The 19,952-nt window shown below is 40.1% G+C and overlaps 2 protein-coding genes across 2 annotated transcripts; one reads left to right on the plus strand and one right to left on the minus strand.

Moving 5' to 3' along the window:
• Positions 1 to 430: 430 nt before the first annotated feature.
• LOC138967262 (uncharacterized) lies at positions 431 to 1,267 on the minus strand. The gene has a single exon (XM_070339818.1). It carries the CDS (start codon positions 1,265 to 1,267, stop codon positions 431 to 433), a length of 837 nt encoding a protein of 278 aa, XP_070195919.1.
• Positions 1,268 to 1,980: 713 nt separating this feature from the next.
• On the plus strand, positions 1,981 to 19,635 carry LOC138963759 (uncharacterized). Its single transcript, XM_070335613.1, has 14 exons — positions 1,981 to 2,746; positions 3,533 to 3,810; positions 5,195 to 5,303; positions 5,832 to 6,187; positions 7,263 to 7,433; positions 8,305 to 8,441; positions 8,793 to 8,988; positions 10,845 to 11,025; positions 12,153 to 12,257; positions 12,536 to 12,601; positions 14,089 to 14,152; positions 14,383 to 14,445; positions 15,666 to 15,853; positions 17,096 to 19,635. The coding sequence occupies exons 1-14, from the start codon at positions 2,506 to 2,508 to the stop codon at positions 17,650 to 17,652; spliced, it is 2,712 nt and encodes a 903-aa protein (XP_070191714.1). The 5' UTR covers positions 1,981 to 2,505; the 3' UTR covers positions 17,653 to 19,635.
• Positions 19,636 to 19,952: the final 317 nt, after the last annotated feature.

Below are 19,952 nucleotides of genomic sequence, written 5' to 3' on the forward strand. Positions count from 1 at the left end.
ATTTGATCTTTCTATTTCATAAGTCGAGTGCATATGATTTCGGCTCGTGTTCATCGTGAGATGGACTTAGTTTCTTGTTTAATTAGTCTGGTTCGTGGTTCTGTACAACGCGAGTAATGCATGCACCATAATTATGTCTTCTCTGTCTCTTAAACAAATCTCAGAAGAAAGTCTCTTCTGACTTTCAATTGTTTCTTTCACAACTTCTGATATTTTATATATACTCATAGGAAAAAGTTAGGGACCACTTACTCAAACAAACACAGCTTCCAAACCACCAAACACAATTGAATCAAATTTGTAACATGTTTAATTCATTATCTCTGCGATCCTTTTCCAAAATATGGTGACATTTCATTCACGCATTACGTGTCAACAAGCTCTGAAACAACATGGGGGTCGAAAACAAAATTTGCAAGTTCCGAACAGTTCAGTAATGGGTGTGTCCGCCGCGTTTTGCGATGCCTTCTGCAGTCCTGTTCCGCATCGAGTTTACCAGCTTCCTGCAGAATGCCTGAGGAATGGCCTGCCATTCGGTTTGCAGGAACTGAAGCAGTTGCTGCAGGTTCCTCGGGGGTGGGTGGTTGTTCCTCACTCGCCTGTCCAGCTCATCCCACAGGTGCTCGATGGGGTTGAAATCAGGGCTGCAGGCCGGCCAGTTCATCCTGGTGACACCAGCCTGCTGGATGAAGTTGTTGACCAGCCTCGCTCTGTGAGGTGTCGCGTTATCGTCCTGGAACACAGCCTGCACACCAATCTGGTGTAGAGCGGGTAGAACCAAAGGGGCGACAATCTCATCTCTTAGTGGCCGTACAGCTGGACGACGTGATCGCAGGCCAACTTCGTGCAGGCGTTTGCGGATGGTTTTCGTGCTGACGTTGGTGTTTGTTGCCACCCTCAGCTGGCCCCTGATGATGTTTGCAGTGGTGCCTCGCTGCTGCAGAGCTTGTCTTCTGATGAAGCGATCTTCACGCTGTGTTGTCTTCTTAGGCCGTCCTGACCTGGGCCTCTCCAGAACGCTGTTGGAGGCCTGGAACTTCTGATGCAGCCTGACCACGACAGAATGGGACACTCCAAGTCGTCTGCCCACTTCTCGCTTGCTTACGCGGTCGTCTTCAGCATGCGATGGCCCGGGCTTTGTTGAAGGTAGGTCACCTTTCGTCTGGGAGGCATAGTGAGAAGATGGTGGCTGGCGGAAAATCGCGGGACTATAAAGCCTAACTGGTGACAACAGTTCACTCTCAACACATCTCCCCTGCACGTGCATAACGAATTTTTCATCTTTCCCGCCCAGGCTTGCCCACGCGCCAGCGTAAAAATGGTCCACTTTGTGCAGTTTGGCAGTTTCTGTCTCGTGCTCTAGCCAGACCTCCGTGGATCCCGAGCAAGTTTCCTGCTAACACAGCATTGCTCACCCACTGGTGTGTACGGCCTGACAGCCATTTGGTTTTATAAACTTAGGAACAAGGAGTTTGGCACAGATGAAGTCAGCTGGTTTTTTCAAGGGCGGTCCCTTACTTTTTCCTTTGAGTGTATATATATATATACAAACAAATATGGAAAAAATAACCAAAACAAGCCTTCACGTTTTCACCAATATTTCACCAAAATTTGGGCCTCGTGGCCTTCGTCAGGGTGTTCTATCTATCTATAAATATATATACGACTTGTGTCTGTCTGTCTGTGTGTGTGTGTGTCCGCGATTCACGGCCAAAGTTCTCGATGGATCTCTTTCAAATTTGGTGGCCATATTCAGGTACACCCCGGACACAACCTGCTCGATGAGATATTTCAACACGTGCTCTCAGCGCGCAGCGCTGAACCGATTTTGGTTTTTCTGTACATCCACTACATTCATTCCCAGTAACTCTTCCTTATCTTCTCCAGTGTTTGGTTTTGCGCGTTTATCTCCCTTCTTTCGTGTGGCATCAATCCATATTCCCGTTACTACGTTACTATTTCTAGAAGGTCACTGCACGTTACTATTTTTAGATCTTCCTTCCTTCGTGCGCCGGCGAAGCCGGCGTACACCCGGCAAAGCCGGGTCCCAGGCGCAGCCTGGTATTCGGCTCTACTTCTTCCCGGCGAAGCCGGTACCCGGCGAAGCGGGTAATCATCTAGTATATATATATATATATATATATATATATATATATATATATATATCACCCATTGCACCTCGGTATAAGCAGACATAACGTATGTATGTGTTCTCGCTGAACAGTAGGGGAACGTATACTGTGTGTACTGTCAGCGTATACGGTAGTGTGGTTCGAAGCGATGTCTCCGATGAGGAGTGACAGTCAGTATAAAACTGTTATCGGAAACAGATAAATTACTGTAGTTCATGTATTGTTTTTTTTAAAGACATGTATACTTATACTGATGAATAATCTGGTTGCTACTTTCGCGACGAAATTTGTTTTTGAAATATGCGACTTTTTTCTTTTACTGCCAGTTTCCGTTCTTGACTTTTTTTTTTAATAGCGTGCCTATTGTTTCAACATGGCGTATCGACAGAAAAGGGGTCGGCGAACTTGGCAACCCATCAACACCGATTTTGAAATGCTTGACTGTTCAAAAAAGGGGAAACCCAAAAAAATGTCTTTGCCATGGAAACCGGGGAGGCCTACACTGGATGACCTTGATTTTCCCGAACAAACAGAGAGTTTTAAAGATGCCATCCCCACACTCTCAGTCGGCACAGAACCAACGCCAGGGTCATCTCTTCAATCCGATGAATCAGGTAGACACTCTGCTGTTCTTTAATTAATTTCTTGTTTCTGAAGCAGCGCTGATTACATTTGTCAATAGCAAAAGGGGTAAAGAGGGAAATTTAATGGAAACTTTGAGCACTTCAGCCATACCATAACGGGCCATAGCCGGAGTGACTCGGGGAGTGAGATGAATTTTGCTTTTTGAATCAAATTAAGCTTACTAATACTGTAAGTAGATCTACTGTTTACGGTGTAAGGAACTTTTGGTAATCTTGAACTTTAGTGTGTTCATTAAATTCACAGCTGAGAATCCATTGGCATTCTTTACTTATTTTAACGCATGATCTTGTTATTGTTTAAAATAGGGAGTGGTTTTGGAGCCTCCAGTCTAGGGAACCCGCAGTCACCAGTATCTCACAATATATTTAAATAGACTTTCATTTTTCACCCATCAGTCACCTTGCCTTCTTCGCTCAGTCGTTAGTGAAATGGGCTGGAGAATATGAGGTCACCGGTTCAAGTCTTGCCATTGTCGGTCCATTTTTATTTTTTATTTCAAAATGATCATCTGTTTAATTTTAAACTTGTTCCCCCCTCTCTGACAACTGCGAATAAACTGCATCTCTTTGAGCCTTCAGGCTCGACGGACCTCTAGCCACGGCCTTTAAAGTATTGTGGTGCCAGTGTGAAATTTGACATGACAAATTTAACTTGTGTCGCTTATAACTCTTAATCCTCACTTGATAAGCTAAGGGTATGCGTTTTTGAGTTTCCTGACATAAGTTTAACTTTAGAAATTGCATTTTCATTTTCAGGGATCCAGGGTTTTATGGAGATTGACAGCAAAGAGGTCACCTTATCAGCCCATAGCCAGAGAAAAGCAGTTGAGGAAGACAGGTGGTGCGAACTCCGAGGATCCTTGTTGCAGACCAGGCTTGAATCTCTGTGCCCCGTGCAAATATGTAGCCATTGTCAGAAAAGGCAGACGGATATAATACGCTGCTGGGACTGTGGGCCTATGGTCTTCTTGTGTCATAACTGCTCCTCTAATATCCACCGGACAGTTATGTTCCACAAACCATATATTTGGAAGGTTAGAAACACTTACACTTAGTTAGAGTTAATATATTAATATCATCTATGTATTTTGCTATCTCTTAAATATTTATTTTCCCCACTCCTTGGTTTGATATTGATTTTGAGTGTTTCGCTTTTCATAGGCAAGTAATCTAATAAGGGAGAGTGTATTTTTCTTCATCCGGAGTCACGTATGCTGCTTTTACCATGTGGATCTAGCTCTTCGAGAGAAAAACAAACGTAATCACAGACACAGAGAAAATGATAACGTGATTTTTAAGTCAGACCAGAGACATACATTGAAGAGATGCGAAGCGAGGCCGGGAGGCGTGTAACTCTTGGGGTACCGCGTTCGGTCTGCGTGACCTCGCGCGATTGTCAGCCACTCATCCCGTACTACGCTGTTGTTCCTTGCCTTACATTGTGCGCGGAGGCAATGTTTGGGAGCTATTATTATCTTTTGTGCGCAACTTTACTTTCCCTTAACTAGCAAATGCATTACTGGTGTGTACATTAATCTGTTTGTATAATTTTTGACGCACTGTAATTAAATTTGATGCTTTTATGTCTCACTCAAAAGTGGTTCTCGCACTCACACTGGCGTGTGGATACAAAGTTACAAGTTCATAAAGGAGAAATGAGCGAAATTGCTTTCTTTATCATTCATCTTCTAATCACCAAATGATGCAATAATTTTCTTCTTGTGATTTTCTGTTTCTCTTGAGTGCAAATAATGAACAGTTTGCATGTTTTATTATCTATGATTTTCTATGAAACAGTTATAATTCTTTAAAAACACAACAATTATCAACGTTTACCTTTAAATGGTTATTTTTCTCTAAATTATGGATGCAAAAACGTTTTATTCAACTGTCCATGTTTTTTTGTGGTAAAGTAGACACTTGCACAATTATGCATTCTTCCCATACATTAACATTATGTCACTTTTATTGTCAATTTATTATTTATATTTTATTTTGGAGTGCAAAGTTTGGTAAATGATAGCTCAGTTCGCAGCCGGCCGGTGCTAGACAGAGGATTACTTGCCCCTGCCGTAGGCAAAGATAACGCGAGCGGGAAGACAGCGCTTTGCATCTCTTCTATCTATGTCTCTGGTCAGACTAACAAAATTAATTATGTATTTTTTGTTAATTTCCATTGTGACTGTGAGTCAGATATGTTTCATAAACACGTTTGATTTTCAGTAAGATTTTACTTCATATATTTCCCACTTATTGTTTTCACAGAGGTTTGGTTTAGAACGTTGGCAATCTGGGTTTTTTTTAACAGTACGTCATGTTATCTGTTTTTGGTATAATTGATTAGTTCATTATATTACATGAGACCATATGTTTTTACAATAAAGCAATTTGGTCTTTGACACACTTTGTATAATTCAGGAGGACAAGATGTATTGGCCAGTCCAGGAGGTACCTCACCTGAAACAGCTGCCCAGACACATTTGTGACAATGTCAGCACCATTGACATAGTTGTTTTTGATGCACATGGTAAGTACAAAAGTGTTTCATATTGTTCCCTTTCTCTGATGGTTGTGTGATAATCTTTCTTATTTATTTATCTTCTTCTTCTTCTGCGTTCGTGGGCTAAAACTCCCACGTACACTCGTGTCTTTGCACGAGTGGAAATTTACGTGTATGACCGTTTTTACCCCGCCATTAAGGCAGCCATATGCTGCTTTCGGAGGAAGCATGCTGGGTATTTTCGTGTTTCTATAACCCACCGAACTCTGACATGGATTACAGGATCTTTTTCGTGCGCACTTGGTCTTGTGTTTACACGAAGGGGGATAAGCCACTAGCAGGTCTGCACATAAGTTGACCTGGGAGATCGGAAAAATCTCCACACTTAACCCACCAGGATTCGAACCCTCGACCTTCCGATTAAGAGGCTGACGTCTTACCACCCCGCCACAGCGCCCGTCTTTTATTCATTTATGAACCAATGGATAATGAACTTACAGTTTTTCATTTGTTTACATTTAGTCAAGCATTGACGTTCTGTTTATATCCATCCAGGTGTATCACAAGATGTCAGGATGGACATTTGTCCCGATGAAGGTGTTGCTGTGACGATGCTCCAGTATGGTTTGTGGCCAGCAACCCCTTGTAACCCAAGGACGGCATTCAGCTTGCAACTGCTGGAACTCTGTGTTTGTATGCAGCTGCATGGATCTTTGTCTGTGCAAGCATTTGCAAACTCCATCCAGGAGCTGGACCTCCTCATGGGCATAAAAACAGCGGCCAAGACCAAGCCGGATTTGTACCGCAATCTCATTGGTGCAATCAATGAGTATCGGTATCATCGCACACAGGTGACAAGAGAAGGCAGACTGGCTGATGTTGATGTCCATTCCTGTGGAGTTTGCGAGGAGGTAATATTTATAACTTTTTTTTTTTTATCTAGAGGACTTGTTTTAGTTTTGGTAATTAATTTATCACCAAGAGGGGTAATTTATTTTGTGTTTGGGATATATAGATGCAGGGTTGTACCTTAGCACTTGCCCGCCGGGGGTGGTTTCAAATTGCTCTGTGCGAATTTAAAATTCCTCTTCACTGCCTGTCTGGCACGACAAAGGTGTAAATGCAACACAGTCAAATGGAAGAGCAAAGAGCTCTCGCATTCGGTGTGCTACAAGACACCATCTTCGTTCAATGCGTTTGCTAGCGTGATGCTGTCTCTTACCTCTCACTCGTGTCCAAGCTTCGAACTTGCACTTAACCACACGTTTCAGTAACAATGTAGAGATTTCTTGATTCTTGAAGTGTTCACTCCACTGCTGTTATGGTATTGAACACACGCAAACAGGAGATCTCGAGAGGCAGCGAAAATCAGCGTTTGTGGTAGGATCAAACAGATTCAAGGTTAAAAACATCCAGGACCACGAATGGTCTGTTCTTCACGCTACATTGTCTAAGATAATGCTGCTCAGAAAAATCTGTTGAACAGGTTTTCATGCTGTTCAGTGTTTTTGTTAGTGTTAATGGTTAGTTTTTGTTTTCTGAGTGCGATTTCATGTGTGACTGGGTGACAAGGGGGTATGTGTGATTGTGTGGTAACTTTCTTAGTTACTGCTCTTGTTAGTTCAGTATTTTGGCCCCCGCTATTCTGGTTAGCATCCAAAATAGGTTAACCCTTAGGCTGATAGTTGCAACATATGTTGCGCTACTGGCTCAGTCTGTTTGGTCGGTTCCGATTACCTCCATTGGATGTGAAAACCTATATGACCGTTTTTCTTTATTTTTCTCTGTTAATTCACTAGTGGCTATGTAACGTGTGTTACAGAATTGCACCAGTGTAAGGGTTAAGGTACACCCCTGTAGATGTTTAGCTATGTATAGGCTATAGCTACTTAAAGTTATAAACTGATTTCATGCAAATTGAACTGTTTCAACCCATCATTAGCATGTTTAGAGATTAAATACCTGGCTTGTTTTAATTTGTAACAGGACAGAAGTCGCTCCGTGCTGTCTTTGGATGGTAACTTTGCCTTGGTCCACAAACAACGCAGCGGTAATTACCAGACACCACGTCACAAGGACGGCTTCTTTGTTAAGGATGATGAAGTCAGTGAGTTTGTCAAGCAGTGGACAGCCAACGCATCATCCAAGGATTGTTCGGTATGTTTCCAGTCTACCTCTCTAGAAGTCTTATAATTGAGAAACTGGATCAAGTACATAGTAACAAGTTTTACAAGCATTTTGAGCAGTTTGACTTTAAAATTAACACATGGATACATTAATTTTCTGTACACTGCTGCTATCAGAACTGCCAACTCTTTCAGCGTAGCTTGCTTTACTTCTTGAAAGCCAGAAAACAATTACATGCATAGTGTCCCTGTTTGTTGGGAGTCCTGGTACTCATTTCAGCTTCTCATTATGTATCACAATGTAAATATAGGTCAGGGTAGGTGATGCCGACACTGGAAAGTGCAGCCCTGAAAGTGGCGAGTAGAAACATGTAACTGGCGAATAGAAATGTTCATCTACTCACCAAATGCAAGTAAAGTTGCTGAAAGAAATTGTTGGTTTGGCTAGTAAAGTTTGCTCTCTGGCTAGTCAATTTCCAGAATCACTAGCTAAAGGCTATTGCACTAGTTTTGGGACTTTCAGGTCTGAAATGCCGTTTAAGATACTCCATAATGAACGTGTATATATATATATATTATTATTAAGTAATATGAGACTGAGAGTGCTAAATATATGTTGTGTGCAGCTGCACACAGCTGTGCATAGTGACAAAATCTACTGCGCTCAGCTGCATACCGTGAATTTAACTGCGCATGATTTGCTAGAAAGGGGTGTCCCGCTTATGTGAAATGAGTTGCGGATGCCGTTCCTTTTTGAGATATGACTAAACGCTACATGTACTATGTATCGTCATGGAAAGTACATTAAGAAGCAAACACTGAACGCAGGACAGCTGTTAATAATCTTCTTTGGTTTTGTACTATTAGGTTCTATTTATCAAGTATAATACCTATGTTTTCAGGATTGCTCACAGTTCCAGGCTGGTGATGCTATCCGATCCAAAAACAAAACCAAAAAGCTGGATGTCACTGGTGTATTTGGTTCTGTGTGCCAACATGAATTCCCAGGCTTGATGCTCAACATGAAACAAGGGGAAATGTGAGTTTTTTGCAAAAAAGAAAGTGTGATGTGCTTATGAAGAAAAAAGCAGCTACGAAGCCGGAATGTAATGGGAGTGTTCCCGCTCCTAGATGTCTTCTTTTATGCCCTCACATTGAATTCATTAGGGCATGTCTCCTTTTCCAAGCAAGCTGCTTTAGTGAACCACCAATATGACAAGTAGGCACACACTAACACAAACATCAATAAATATACACTCAAAAATCTCTTATTCACAAATCACCTAAGAACAGTAAGCTTACAACAAGAAGAAGAAGACAACATTATCTTAAAATTTTTTAATTTTTTTTTAATTTTGAGCAATATGTTTCTTTTTTCTCTTATTTGTAGCATGGCATATCCATCTCTGCTGCTTTCAAAGTTGCCACAAAGAACCAGCGACTTGAGGGAGAAACAGCAACTGATAATGTATGATGTTGGGTGCAAGCTGCACAAGCATTTGAAAAACCGCATGAGCAACTTGGTGGAGCAGTTCCGATTCTCAGTGCCTGCCTTCCATCGTTTTGCACACAACATGCCTTGCCAGGTAAGCAAATGATATATGATATATGTATTTCATTTTATGCCTCATGAATCTTCTGAATGAATTTAAAACTCTTTGGTGAGAAAAAAAGCCTTGAGAGTTACAGAACTGTTCTGTGATGCTGGTGTTAATAATTAATTGATTGTCCCTGCTCTGCACATTTCTCTGCTCTGCACACTTTGCCTGCTCTGCGCATTTCCCTATTGTGTGTGTGTGAGTGTACTCTCACATACTTTTCCTTTTTGATGTGTCACGGACATGAAGATAAGATGCTAGAATTATGTTTTAAAATGATATCTTTGGTACATTATGAATTTTGTTTAGGTTTGTTCAAAACTATAACAGATTTAAATGTTTTTGATGTACAGTGGTATGTCTATCTAACGTCTTTGAAAATGTAACCGAAATTCGGTTATATGGAGGGAACGTAACATAGAGGATTGTTTTGTTATGTCCGGGTCTGTCAATGATCCGGAATGACATTGGTGTTTTGATTGATGCCGCCCACAAAGTAATGTTATTCTTTCCTTAAACGATTATGGTAACCTGTTTTCTATTCAATTAATTACCAACACAGTTTTCTTGCTTGTTTAATGAAGCCCCGTAACTACTCATGGGTTAAAGGTTTGAAATAGACAAACTGAGGTTGAACGAAAGCATGCGGTCCTAGCATGCACATCAATGTCGATACCACACACGATACCCAGCAACGATTTCGTTAAAAACAAAGAAAAGTGTCCCAAAGGCAAGGAACAAAGCGAATAAGAACCGCGGCAGTGTGTTGAAACTGATGTAAAATTGTAGCCAAAAGCGTCAGTTTTCACGATGAAACTTGACTCACTCATTCAAGGGACAACTGCACTACTGTGTGTCCACAGAGTTGAGTAATTTAGGACACTCCACTACTCACCTTCAAACTTCACTGACGGGATTCTGAGGATAATCTATTGTATGTCGCGTCATTCGGTCATGGATCGGGAAAAACCAAGAACAGTTCCAGATTTCAAAACCCATATTCGTCGGCCGCCATTGTTAGCTAGACCAAAAATGTTTACACACGCTTTGCATACTTACATCGCAAAATTTCATGACATCACCAGAACTTTCGATTTTGGTTCGATGTTCGGATTGCTTTCATAACGTTTCTGTAACTTTGCGTGTTTAAAAGGTAGTAGTTCCTGCACAGTTCTTTGCAAAATGAAGCAGACATCTGGTGAATGACCTTTATCTATTCAAAATAAAGTAATGACCTGAAATAGAAATGAAAAACCATGGCTTCAGCCGTTAAGGTGCCGCAGGATTTCAGCACGTGTTTGTGTCCGTAACGCTTACTCGCTCGACTGGAGATATAAGTTAGAGTAAATCAAACCCGTGATAATTTTGGGAAAAGTTGTAGTCCATGTATGGACGGCCCTATGTCGTATTAGAGAGGGGGGACGTAATATGGAGGTGAGAAATACTAAGACGAAGAAGGAGAACAAATTCGTCAGAGAAAAGTCGGTCGTAATATTGAAGGCCCTAGCTGTAAAAGAGAGGGGTGGTAAAGGGAGGTACCACTGTATATCTGTAATGATCCTGATAATACATAATTCTGCTCTAAAATCTTTGCGATAAAAATTACAAGTTCAGTGGCAGAGATGTTTGAAGCAGTTCAACTTTACATTGTTAGAACCCATTTGTTTCTGCAAGATGAAAGTTAGATTGACAAGATGGAGATGGAGCCTGAAACTGTATCCTGAATGCTTGAGACGCTCAGTCATTAGCTCTATCAGGTACACTGATCCTCCTTCTCATTTAGTCAAGTTTCTCGTGACAAACATTGGGTATTTAATGTCTTGTAATTGTTATTCCTGTTTCAGCTTACCTATGGTCAGAGGTGCACTGTTGGAGCTGGTCTCTGTGATGGTGAGGGAATGGAGCGTGTTTGGAGCTACTTGCGAAAATTTGCACCAGCTTCCAAACAGATGGCCATGGGCAGCAGAGAAGATCTGCTGAATGACGCTCTTTTTGCATACTCTAGAAAAAGCTTTTCAAGGCTAGGTTTGTGTAACTCTTAATAGTTAATGTTCATGGTATTAGTATTTGTGTTTTTATTTGTTTCCTCTGCTTTTTTTGTTGTTGTTGGTGGTGGTTTTTGATACAAAAGCACCATTAAACTGGAAGAAATTATTTGTACAGTTAAGAACAGTAACTGCAGATACCATCACAAATGTAACTAATTTCCAAGTGGAATTTTTTAATGGTCAAAGTGACAATGTCTCTTTATCATTGGGAATGGTATCAAGGCATGTGTCACATTAAATACCATTCTCTACAAAAAAGGCTATTTGACTCAAGCAATTCATAGCGCCCTGGCTTTGTTATTAGTTTTTTGTTATCAGGCTGGTTTCACTTTCAAACCAATTGCGCGGGGATTTCTGTATTTCCCAGTCATCATTCAGTACAGGCACTAGGCATTTCAAATTGTACCACCTGTGTGTGCAAATGCATGCACAAGGATCCTTCTAGTTTTACTTTCATGGGCTGAAACTCACACATAAACTCATATTTTGTGCATGAGTGGATTTTTACATATATGACTGATTTTTACCCTGCTATTCAAGCAGCCATAGGCTGATTTCAGCGGATACATTCTTGTTATTTTCTATTTCTATAACGCACCAAACTCTGACATGGATTTCAAGATCTTTTCTGTGTGTACTTGGTCTTGTGCTTATGTGTACACATAAAAGGAGTATGCATTCAAAGGTCTGCTTAATATTTGACTTGGGAGATCTGAAAAATAACAACCTTCAACCAATTAGACGCAGTAGGGATTTGAAGCTTCTGCGTGAGAGGTCAGGGTCTTATCCACTAGGCCTCTGTGTCTGGCACACATTGAGTAACCAATGTCGGCATTACAGATCCAAAGTTTAGAGCAAATGTTCAGGGGTTGAGGAACACTTGAGAAGCTTGCACCAATACTTTTGATTGCAGCAGCCCTCATGGCAGGATTACAAAGCATGTAGGGGATATATTGTCTGATTGCATGAACAAAATGTCTTGGTGTGTTTGTTTCCATCTTATTTTTGGTTCTCTTGCCGTTTTAGTGTTGTTATTTTTGTTTTGTTTACTTTACACTTCAATATTTGCTTATTACTTTTGTTTGCTTTGTTCTAATTGCTTAGGAAAAAAGCTGTTGAGGCAGATGGAAACTGCAGCCAGAATGAAGCAAAGGTCACAGTCTGACTTCCAGGGCATTGAGCAGGAACTGAAGGGCCACTCAGACATAGGTAGGTGCTGTCAGCTCCAATGCTTTCATTCAAAAGTAAGGTCGTTATTTGGTCTTGATGGTTATAAAAATATGTTCAGTTCTGTTAGGGTGTTCTGGCTTGATATGGGCTTTTTTCATCTGCAAGCTGTACAGGCCTTTACTTGTTGATAATTGACTCAGTATTGAGAAGCGTGTTGTTCTCTTGTAATTTGACTTGTCATTTTGATTCCAAGATAATTGCAAAGTAGTTTGACAATAATTTTTTTATTTTATTTATTTTGTTGTTGTTGCTTTCAGCTGGTACTTCAAAGGACTGGTTGACAGCTTTGCAAAAGGATTGTACCTCACAACCCAGCGTCAGAGGTGAGCATGTAAGAAACCATAAATAAGTGAATGGTTCAAGAACTGTTGTGGTCTTTCTGGATGATTTTTAGAAACATTGTGAATTAAAATTTAAAAGGCATTACTGCAAAGAACTTTATGTTTTATTGTAATTCAATCAAGTTTGCGTTTTAATGAAACAGATTTTGTGATTGGTCAAAATGCCCAAACTCATGAAAAATTACCGGTCATTAATTGTCGATAACCACTCGCTAAAAAATCCATTAACAACCTGCTGGCGAGGCGCATTGATACAGCCTCAACTAGTCTCGGTTAGCTTTGAGGGTCATTTTACAAGGAAATATGAAGGCCAGCGAAATACCAAGACCATTTATATGCGAAGTGATGACGTCGAATACGTGACGTAAGTTGATGCATGAATTCTTCCGGATTACGTCAGTCAATTCCAAAGATCGCTTTTGTGATGAAAAGAATGTGTTTTGAGTTTGCTGTCAAAAAACCTGTCAAAAAAGAAGGGAAAATGTATGTGAAAGAAAACAAAACAGGAGCAGAGTGATAATATAGGAATACAGAGACATATTTCTTGGGACTTGACCCTGGCAGGTAGGTGGACTGAAAGTAGTGTGTGAACAGAACGGAACCAATTCTGTCTGTTTACCATCGCATGAAAGCAGGAAAGAGATCGTCGTCAGATTGAATTACAATAACATTAACATGCTTCCATTTGAAACTTCTCAGTCTTCATCTTCATCCATCGGGCTTCAATTAGCTTTGGTCAGGCGTCAATATGACGACCTCGAAGTTTCAAATGGAAGCATGTTTGTGTGTAATTAAAGTGCCTTTTTTAGAAAAGATGTTGTGTTAATGATAAAAGGGAAATTTGTCACAGAAGAATTTGTGAAAGTTTATCAATATCTTTGCATTCTTTGTCCATTTTAGTTGATATATAAATAGAGAATACTACATAGCTTGCTGTGTCGTACCAGATTTACACGAGTTGTTTTTTTAAAATATTGAACTGCGAGTGAAAGCGAGCTGTTCACTATTTGAAAAAGCAACGAGTGTAAATCTGGTACGAAACGGCCAGCCATCTAGTATTCTGTTTATCTTGCATACTGTACTTACGTGTATTTGACTGAAAATATCCTGCAGTCGAGGCAGCTAAATTGAAGATGCTTGTTTTGCAACCTTGATCTCTTCTAAAGCCTCGTGCAGTCTATTACGTCAAAGCAAAGAAACGTCACTGTGAAAGTGTGGCGTGATGTGTTCTAAAAATTCATTGAGGGTAATTAGCGAGCGCAAATTCTTTAGTTCTATAATGACGTTTGTCTCGGTGACTTTGAAATCATAAGCAGTCGAAATACAGGTCCCTGCCAGACTTGCTTGACATGACCTCATTTTCATGATATACACACGTGTGATTTCAACGATTATTATCTCACGGGTGTCTCTCTCAGGAATGTAGGATAAAAAAAATATTTAAAAAATGTATATGTTGTCATTTGTAGGTGATGCAAAGCTGACATTGAGGGAGGAGTATGCATACACCATTGTGCAAGTTGCAGAAAAACGGTAAGTATGTAGAGACGGTGAAGAAAAAGTACAAATAAGTTTTGAAGAAAAAGATTACAACTGAAAAAATCGTCTGGGCCCTTGTGTGTCAATTTTACTGAACACCAGTGATTGACACACATTTTTGTTTAAGCTAGTCCTTTATTTCTGTGATAATAACATAGTAATGTAATTAAATACATTTAAGAACACAAAGATAAATCTACTTGTTAATTTGTTCTTTGTTGCAGAGCTGAACTGCAAACAAGTGAATCAGAGAACACAAAAGAGAAACTTTCTGCAGACATTGAAAGGTGGGTCGAATGTGTTGCAAACCTTTTTTAACAATTTTTTTTTAGGGTTCAAGGCATTTTTAGAACTTGTATTGACACGGACAGTGGGCTAGTGGATAAGATGTCTACCCCCCAAGTAGAAGGTCTTGGGTTCGACAAAGTATGTACAGACCTGCTAGTGCCTTATACTCCTTCGTGTGTACACACAAGCACAACACCAAGGGCGCATTGAAAAGATCATATAACCTATGTCGGAGTTGTGTGGATTATAGAAACGTGAAACTTCCAGCATGCATCCCCTGAAAGAGGCGTATGGCTGCCTAAATGGCATACAGGGAAAGGCCCACGCATGCAAAAAAAAACAAACAAGTGTTTCAGCACATGAATTCAGAAGAAGAAGAATCTTTTATTGGAACTAATATACCCAACCAACCACCCAACCCCTTCTTTCAAACTTGAAACAAAATCAAAATTTGTAGGTTCATTTTGTGATTACGGTGATTTGTGAATAAGAGATTTTTGGCTCACGAAGTGTAGCCTATGCGATCGTAACTTTGTCTGTCTGTGCGTTTGTGCGTGCGTGCGTGTGTGTGTGTGTATGTCTGTGGTAGAAACTTTAACATTTCCGAGTCTATGTGTGAGTGGTTATCCAAGACTATGGATAAAGCTCGCATAAGATTACGTCACGGTCAAAAGTGTTTGACGTCAATTAATGCATCATGACGGCATGCCTCCCTGTAGTCTTTCTCTCTCGCGTGGTGTGTGTGGTCTCGGTCATTGTTATTTTGAGCGGGCCGAGACTATTTGGCAGTCGTGTCCCTGTAAGTAGGCTACATGCAGACACAGACAGATCTAGATCAAGTGTCTCTCTTTCTTGCACAGTGTCACCTAAGCTTACTGTGTGTGTGGGTGTGTATGTGTGACGGACTGATTGAGTTTGTGTTACTGTTTGTCTATTTCTTACGTGAGCCTTGAAGGCTTCGCCTCTTGTTGAATGTATATTTATTGATGTTTGTGTTAGAGTGTGCCTTTTTGTCATATTGGTGGTTCATTAGAGCAGCTTGCTTGGAAAAGGAGACATGCCCTAATGAATTCACTGTGAGGGCATAAAAGAAGACATCTAGGAGCGGGGACAACCCATTACATTCTGGCTTCGTAGCTGCTTTTCTTTCATAAGCACATCACATTTTCTTTTTAGCCTGTTGTGTGGCTCACTTAATTTGTGCCTAATTTTGTTTCAGGCTTCTCATTCAGGCACATAAGCTTCAGAGACGCTGCAGACTGGACAGACCACTGGATGCAAAAGATGCCAGCACTAAGAATGCAGCAGTGGAAGCCAAGGCAAAATTTGTGCGCACCAGCCTTTCCACTGCACTGACTTTGTCAAAAGAGAGGCAGTTCTTGAACCACCTCCGTGCAAAATATGCAGGTGATTTGTAAATGTCTTGTCTGGGGGAAAAAGACAGTTGACTGTGTCTAACAGATAATCAGGGATCGCGCTAGCTTTTTAAAAAACGCGTAAGTCATACGCAACGAAACGAAAAAAACGCGTCACGGACCAATATTTTTGCGTACTACGAAAACACGTACAGACACAAACAAAACACGCACGAAAGACTTAAAGACACTCCTTACCTAAATACGGCGAGTTTTCCTGTCGAACTCCGCGCACGCCTGTCGAATAACACCCCTGCTGTCTCCAACCTTCGGGCCTTGCGAGTTTGTTTCCCGCTCTAATACGACTAGACACACTTTCCGCCTTTTGGAAGCGCGAGATGGGAGAGCAGCTAATGTCTGTTTCATTATCCGACAAGACATTATCTGGAAATACCCTCGTTACGTTCGTTTGCGATACTTCGATGCAAAAAGAAACGGACTTTAGTTTTGACGCGCAGATTTCATGTGTGTCGTCACTTCTCGAGCCCTATAGTCAGTTTCAGGATCGGGTGATTATTAAGTCAGAGCAAAAGCGCTGCGTGAAGACAAGAAAAAGTTACAATATTTTTGCGTATGGCTTACGCGGCGCGGCGAAAAAAACGCGTCAGCGACTTTTAAAATGCGTGAAATACGCAAAAATCGTGCGTAAACGCGATCCCTGGATAATGCAGACTATATTTATTTTATATAAGATAAACTTTTGTTTGGCAAACTAGGGGTTGCTGGTACTGGTAGCAGCACTCAGGCAAAACTGTACTTTTTGAGACTGTGAGATTAAAGTATCTCTTGTGTTCCCATTGTTATTCACGTAGCAAAATCACTTGAAGGCCTATCTAAAAGATTTGATGAGTGTTAACACATTTCTGCACTAATGAAAACAAATTGATTAGCAAGATTAACGATTGAAGTTATGTGCCTGTAAAGATCAAATTGGATCTCAAATGGCAATGACGCTTTTAAGTTTAATTTATCTTTGTTATGCGTTTTTTCCTCTTAATTTAATTTGAGAGCAAAATTGTTCCCATGATGGCATAAATAATTTTCAAAAGATATATAAGTTCAAATATTTGCTCTGGTCTGATGCAAATATATTTTCTTTGTAATAAAAAAAAAAGTAGGTTTTTTTTTTAGAAGTTTGCTCCAGTGTCCGCAGTTATTTATTTTATACAACTCGTAGACAAGCTTTATCTCACAGCTAGCACTCTTTGTTACGTTTGTGTGTGTGATCTAACAGATGGACAGTCGGTGGCCTCCAGGATTGGCAAGCAGCTGAAGATCAACAGCCAAAACTTGGCCAAAGCTTCGGACAACTTGGCGAGTTATGGCTGTGAGGTGAGCAGCAAGGACCTGAAGGACCTGGACCACCCTGTGTATGTCCAGCTCCAGGCATCAGGACTCAACCACCTGCAACAGAAGGCAGCCCTGGCCTATGCTGACTTTGAACGTGCATGTGAGGGGGAGGAAGCAACCAAAAAGGATATGGGCCTTTTTTTAACATGTTTAGCGAAAAAGGAAAAGAAGCTGGACATGCTCATCTGTGACGTTCCGTTAAGTTCCGATCAGTACGGGGAACTTCACATTTTGTGTGCTCGGAGAATTGCACTCGAGCAACTCCATGAAACTTGTGCAACGGACTTTGCCAAGCACATTGCCATTAACAGTTGGGTTTATTCCAAAAGCCATCTGCTTGAGACGCTTTCAGCAAGTTCACTAGAACCAACATTTGACCTCCAAGAATGTGATTTGGTAGAATGTGACGAGGTGGAGGATTCCAGTGATGATGACATGTGAAGAAAGACCAGGCAACTGACAACAGTGTTGGCTAACTTGAAATGTCAATAGGTCATAGTGTTATGCAATGTTCATCTTTATAGTTGGGTAGAAGCAGACATTGTTTGCCATTGTCATTTCAATAGCGCTATTTCTCATGATGAACTGAACATGCAAAGGGTACATTACCATTAAACGCTAATTGCTACTTCTGAGTAAATGGATTCATAACCTTGGTGGGTGCTTACAAGGTCCTTGATATGCTGTTTTTGCAAGGAGTATAATCTGCACATACTGTACACGGTAATCAGAACTATTCTTAGGGGGTAATTTACAGTGCATTTGTGACTACAAAGTTTATGCTTTGAACTAGACTTTCTTCTGTTAATTGAGTTAATCTCCAATTTGGAGCATGCATATTTTTTGTTTTTGTTGTGTGGGTGGTATTGATGTTATTTACATATTGACATACTCACTGGAATCCTCCTCCTCCTCACAGTCTACCAAATCAAATTCTTGGAGGTCCAATGTTTGTTCTAGTGAACCACTAAGTTGCATAAATATTTGTAAGTTTGCGGACAATACAACTCTTAATTTGGATGGGAGTAAGGAATCGTTTGTTGAATGTGTTAAAACTTACTAGAGATCTTTTTGAATTCTCTGGATTAAAGATAAATAATGAAAAAACTCAAATTGTCTGGATCGGAAGAAAGTAAAATTCATAAGAAAGATATATGAGGGACGTGAACTGGGATTGTTAAAGTATTGGGAGTCGATTTTTCAACAAACACCAACAACATTTTGGAAATTAATTACAATAAAAAGAGATTAAAATAGTTTTGAATGATTGATGCCGAAGACAGTTAACTCCATTCGTTAAAATTATAATTTTGAAAACCATGGTCTTGTCCAAATTGGATTATTTATTAACTGTACCATTGCCAGACCTATCCGAAGCTTTTTTACGAGAAGTTAATGCAGCCTTTTGTTCCTTCCTGTGGAATGGTAAATGTGCAAAGATTCGGGGAAATGTCGTCTGCAGACCTTATTGCCATGATGGTTTAAATATGTATGACATTTATACTTCTGTGGCATGAGTAAAGATAAATTGGATTCGCAGGTTCAAGATGTTGGAATTTCATGTAAAAAGTAGTTTAATTTTTATATGACACCTGGATTGAAAGATATTTAAAGTTGGTGCTGGGTATGGAAATGTGTTACTGAAGCATTATAATAAATGCTGTTCCTTATTTAAGGTAATTGATACCAATGATTGTGTTTCCGAATGTATACATTACAATGTGAACATCACACGAGATCAGGGACTATTGTAAATAAGGCATTGATTGAAAATGATGCACTGTTTGTCCATCAGTTGTTACATTTCAATGGAGATTTGTTACTTTTGAAGTCAAAATTTTTATTTTATTTTATGGAAGTGTGCTTCAGTCCTTAAGAAAATATGAGAGAAAAGTGAAAATTGATTCGTTAAAAGGTTTTCAGATTTGGGATAATAAACCTTGGCAGATTATTTGTAGAGGCAAACAGACCATTAAAGGAGTTTTTTTGAAAATAAAATTTGATAATAACCCTGCTGGCATGACTAGATGAAACATATATTTTTTGCAACATGAACTGGAAACAGATTCATGATATGTGTTTTAAAACAACTTAGGACACACAGTAAAAATGGTTCAAGACCAGATTGCTTCGTGGCATTCTTGATGTTGCCAGCCGGTTATTTGTTCAAAAGATTTTTGACGGTCCACTTATGTCTTTTGTATAAATGGAAATGAAATAATATCCCATATATTTTGGTATTGCCGGCTTGGTCAAACATTTCGGACTGAATTGGAAGATTTGTTAAATAAAAGTTTTATAGACAGTCCAAATGTTCTTTTTACATTTGACTTTGCAGACCTTATCAATTTGCCCAGATTTTGTTGTTGTTGATTTTTTTTGAAAGTCACCATGTGACTCTTCAATACAAAATGTCTTACCACATGTTTGATTTGCCTCATATCTGTGTGTGTGGGTGCGTGTGTATGTGTGTGTGTATGTTCATTAAAAACTGGAATCGGACATGAACCTAGACAGATGATTAATGATTACACTCAAAGTACAACACTTCATACATTTACATTAACCCTGCAACCAAAGAACAAAAAAGACAGTGTTTCAGAGCAGGTAGTTGACATGACATTTTTAGTGTTGCAAGGAAAGTTTAGAATTCCAGGAGGCGATTCACCTTGCATTCAGTTGGCTCCTAGTGCGTATAGGACTCAGGGACCGCACTTCAGTTTGGGAGCCCTGTAATTGTA

The sequence above is a fragment of the Littorina saxatilis genome, linkage group LG1 (assembly GCF_037325665.1).
Source record: "Littorina saxatilis isolate snail1 linkage group LG1, US_GU_Lsax_2.0, whole genome shotgun sequence".
Taxonomy (NCBI): Eukaryota; Metazoa; Mollusca; class Gastropoda; order Littorinimorpha; family Littorinidae; genus Littorina; species Littorina saxatilis.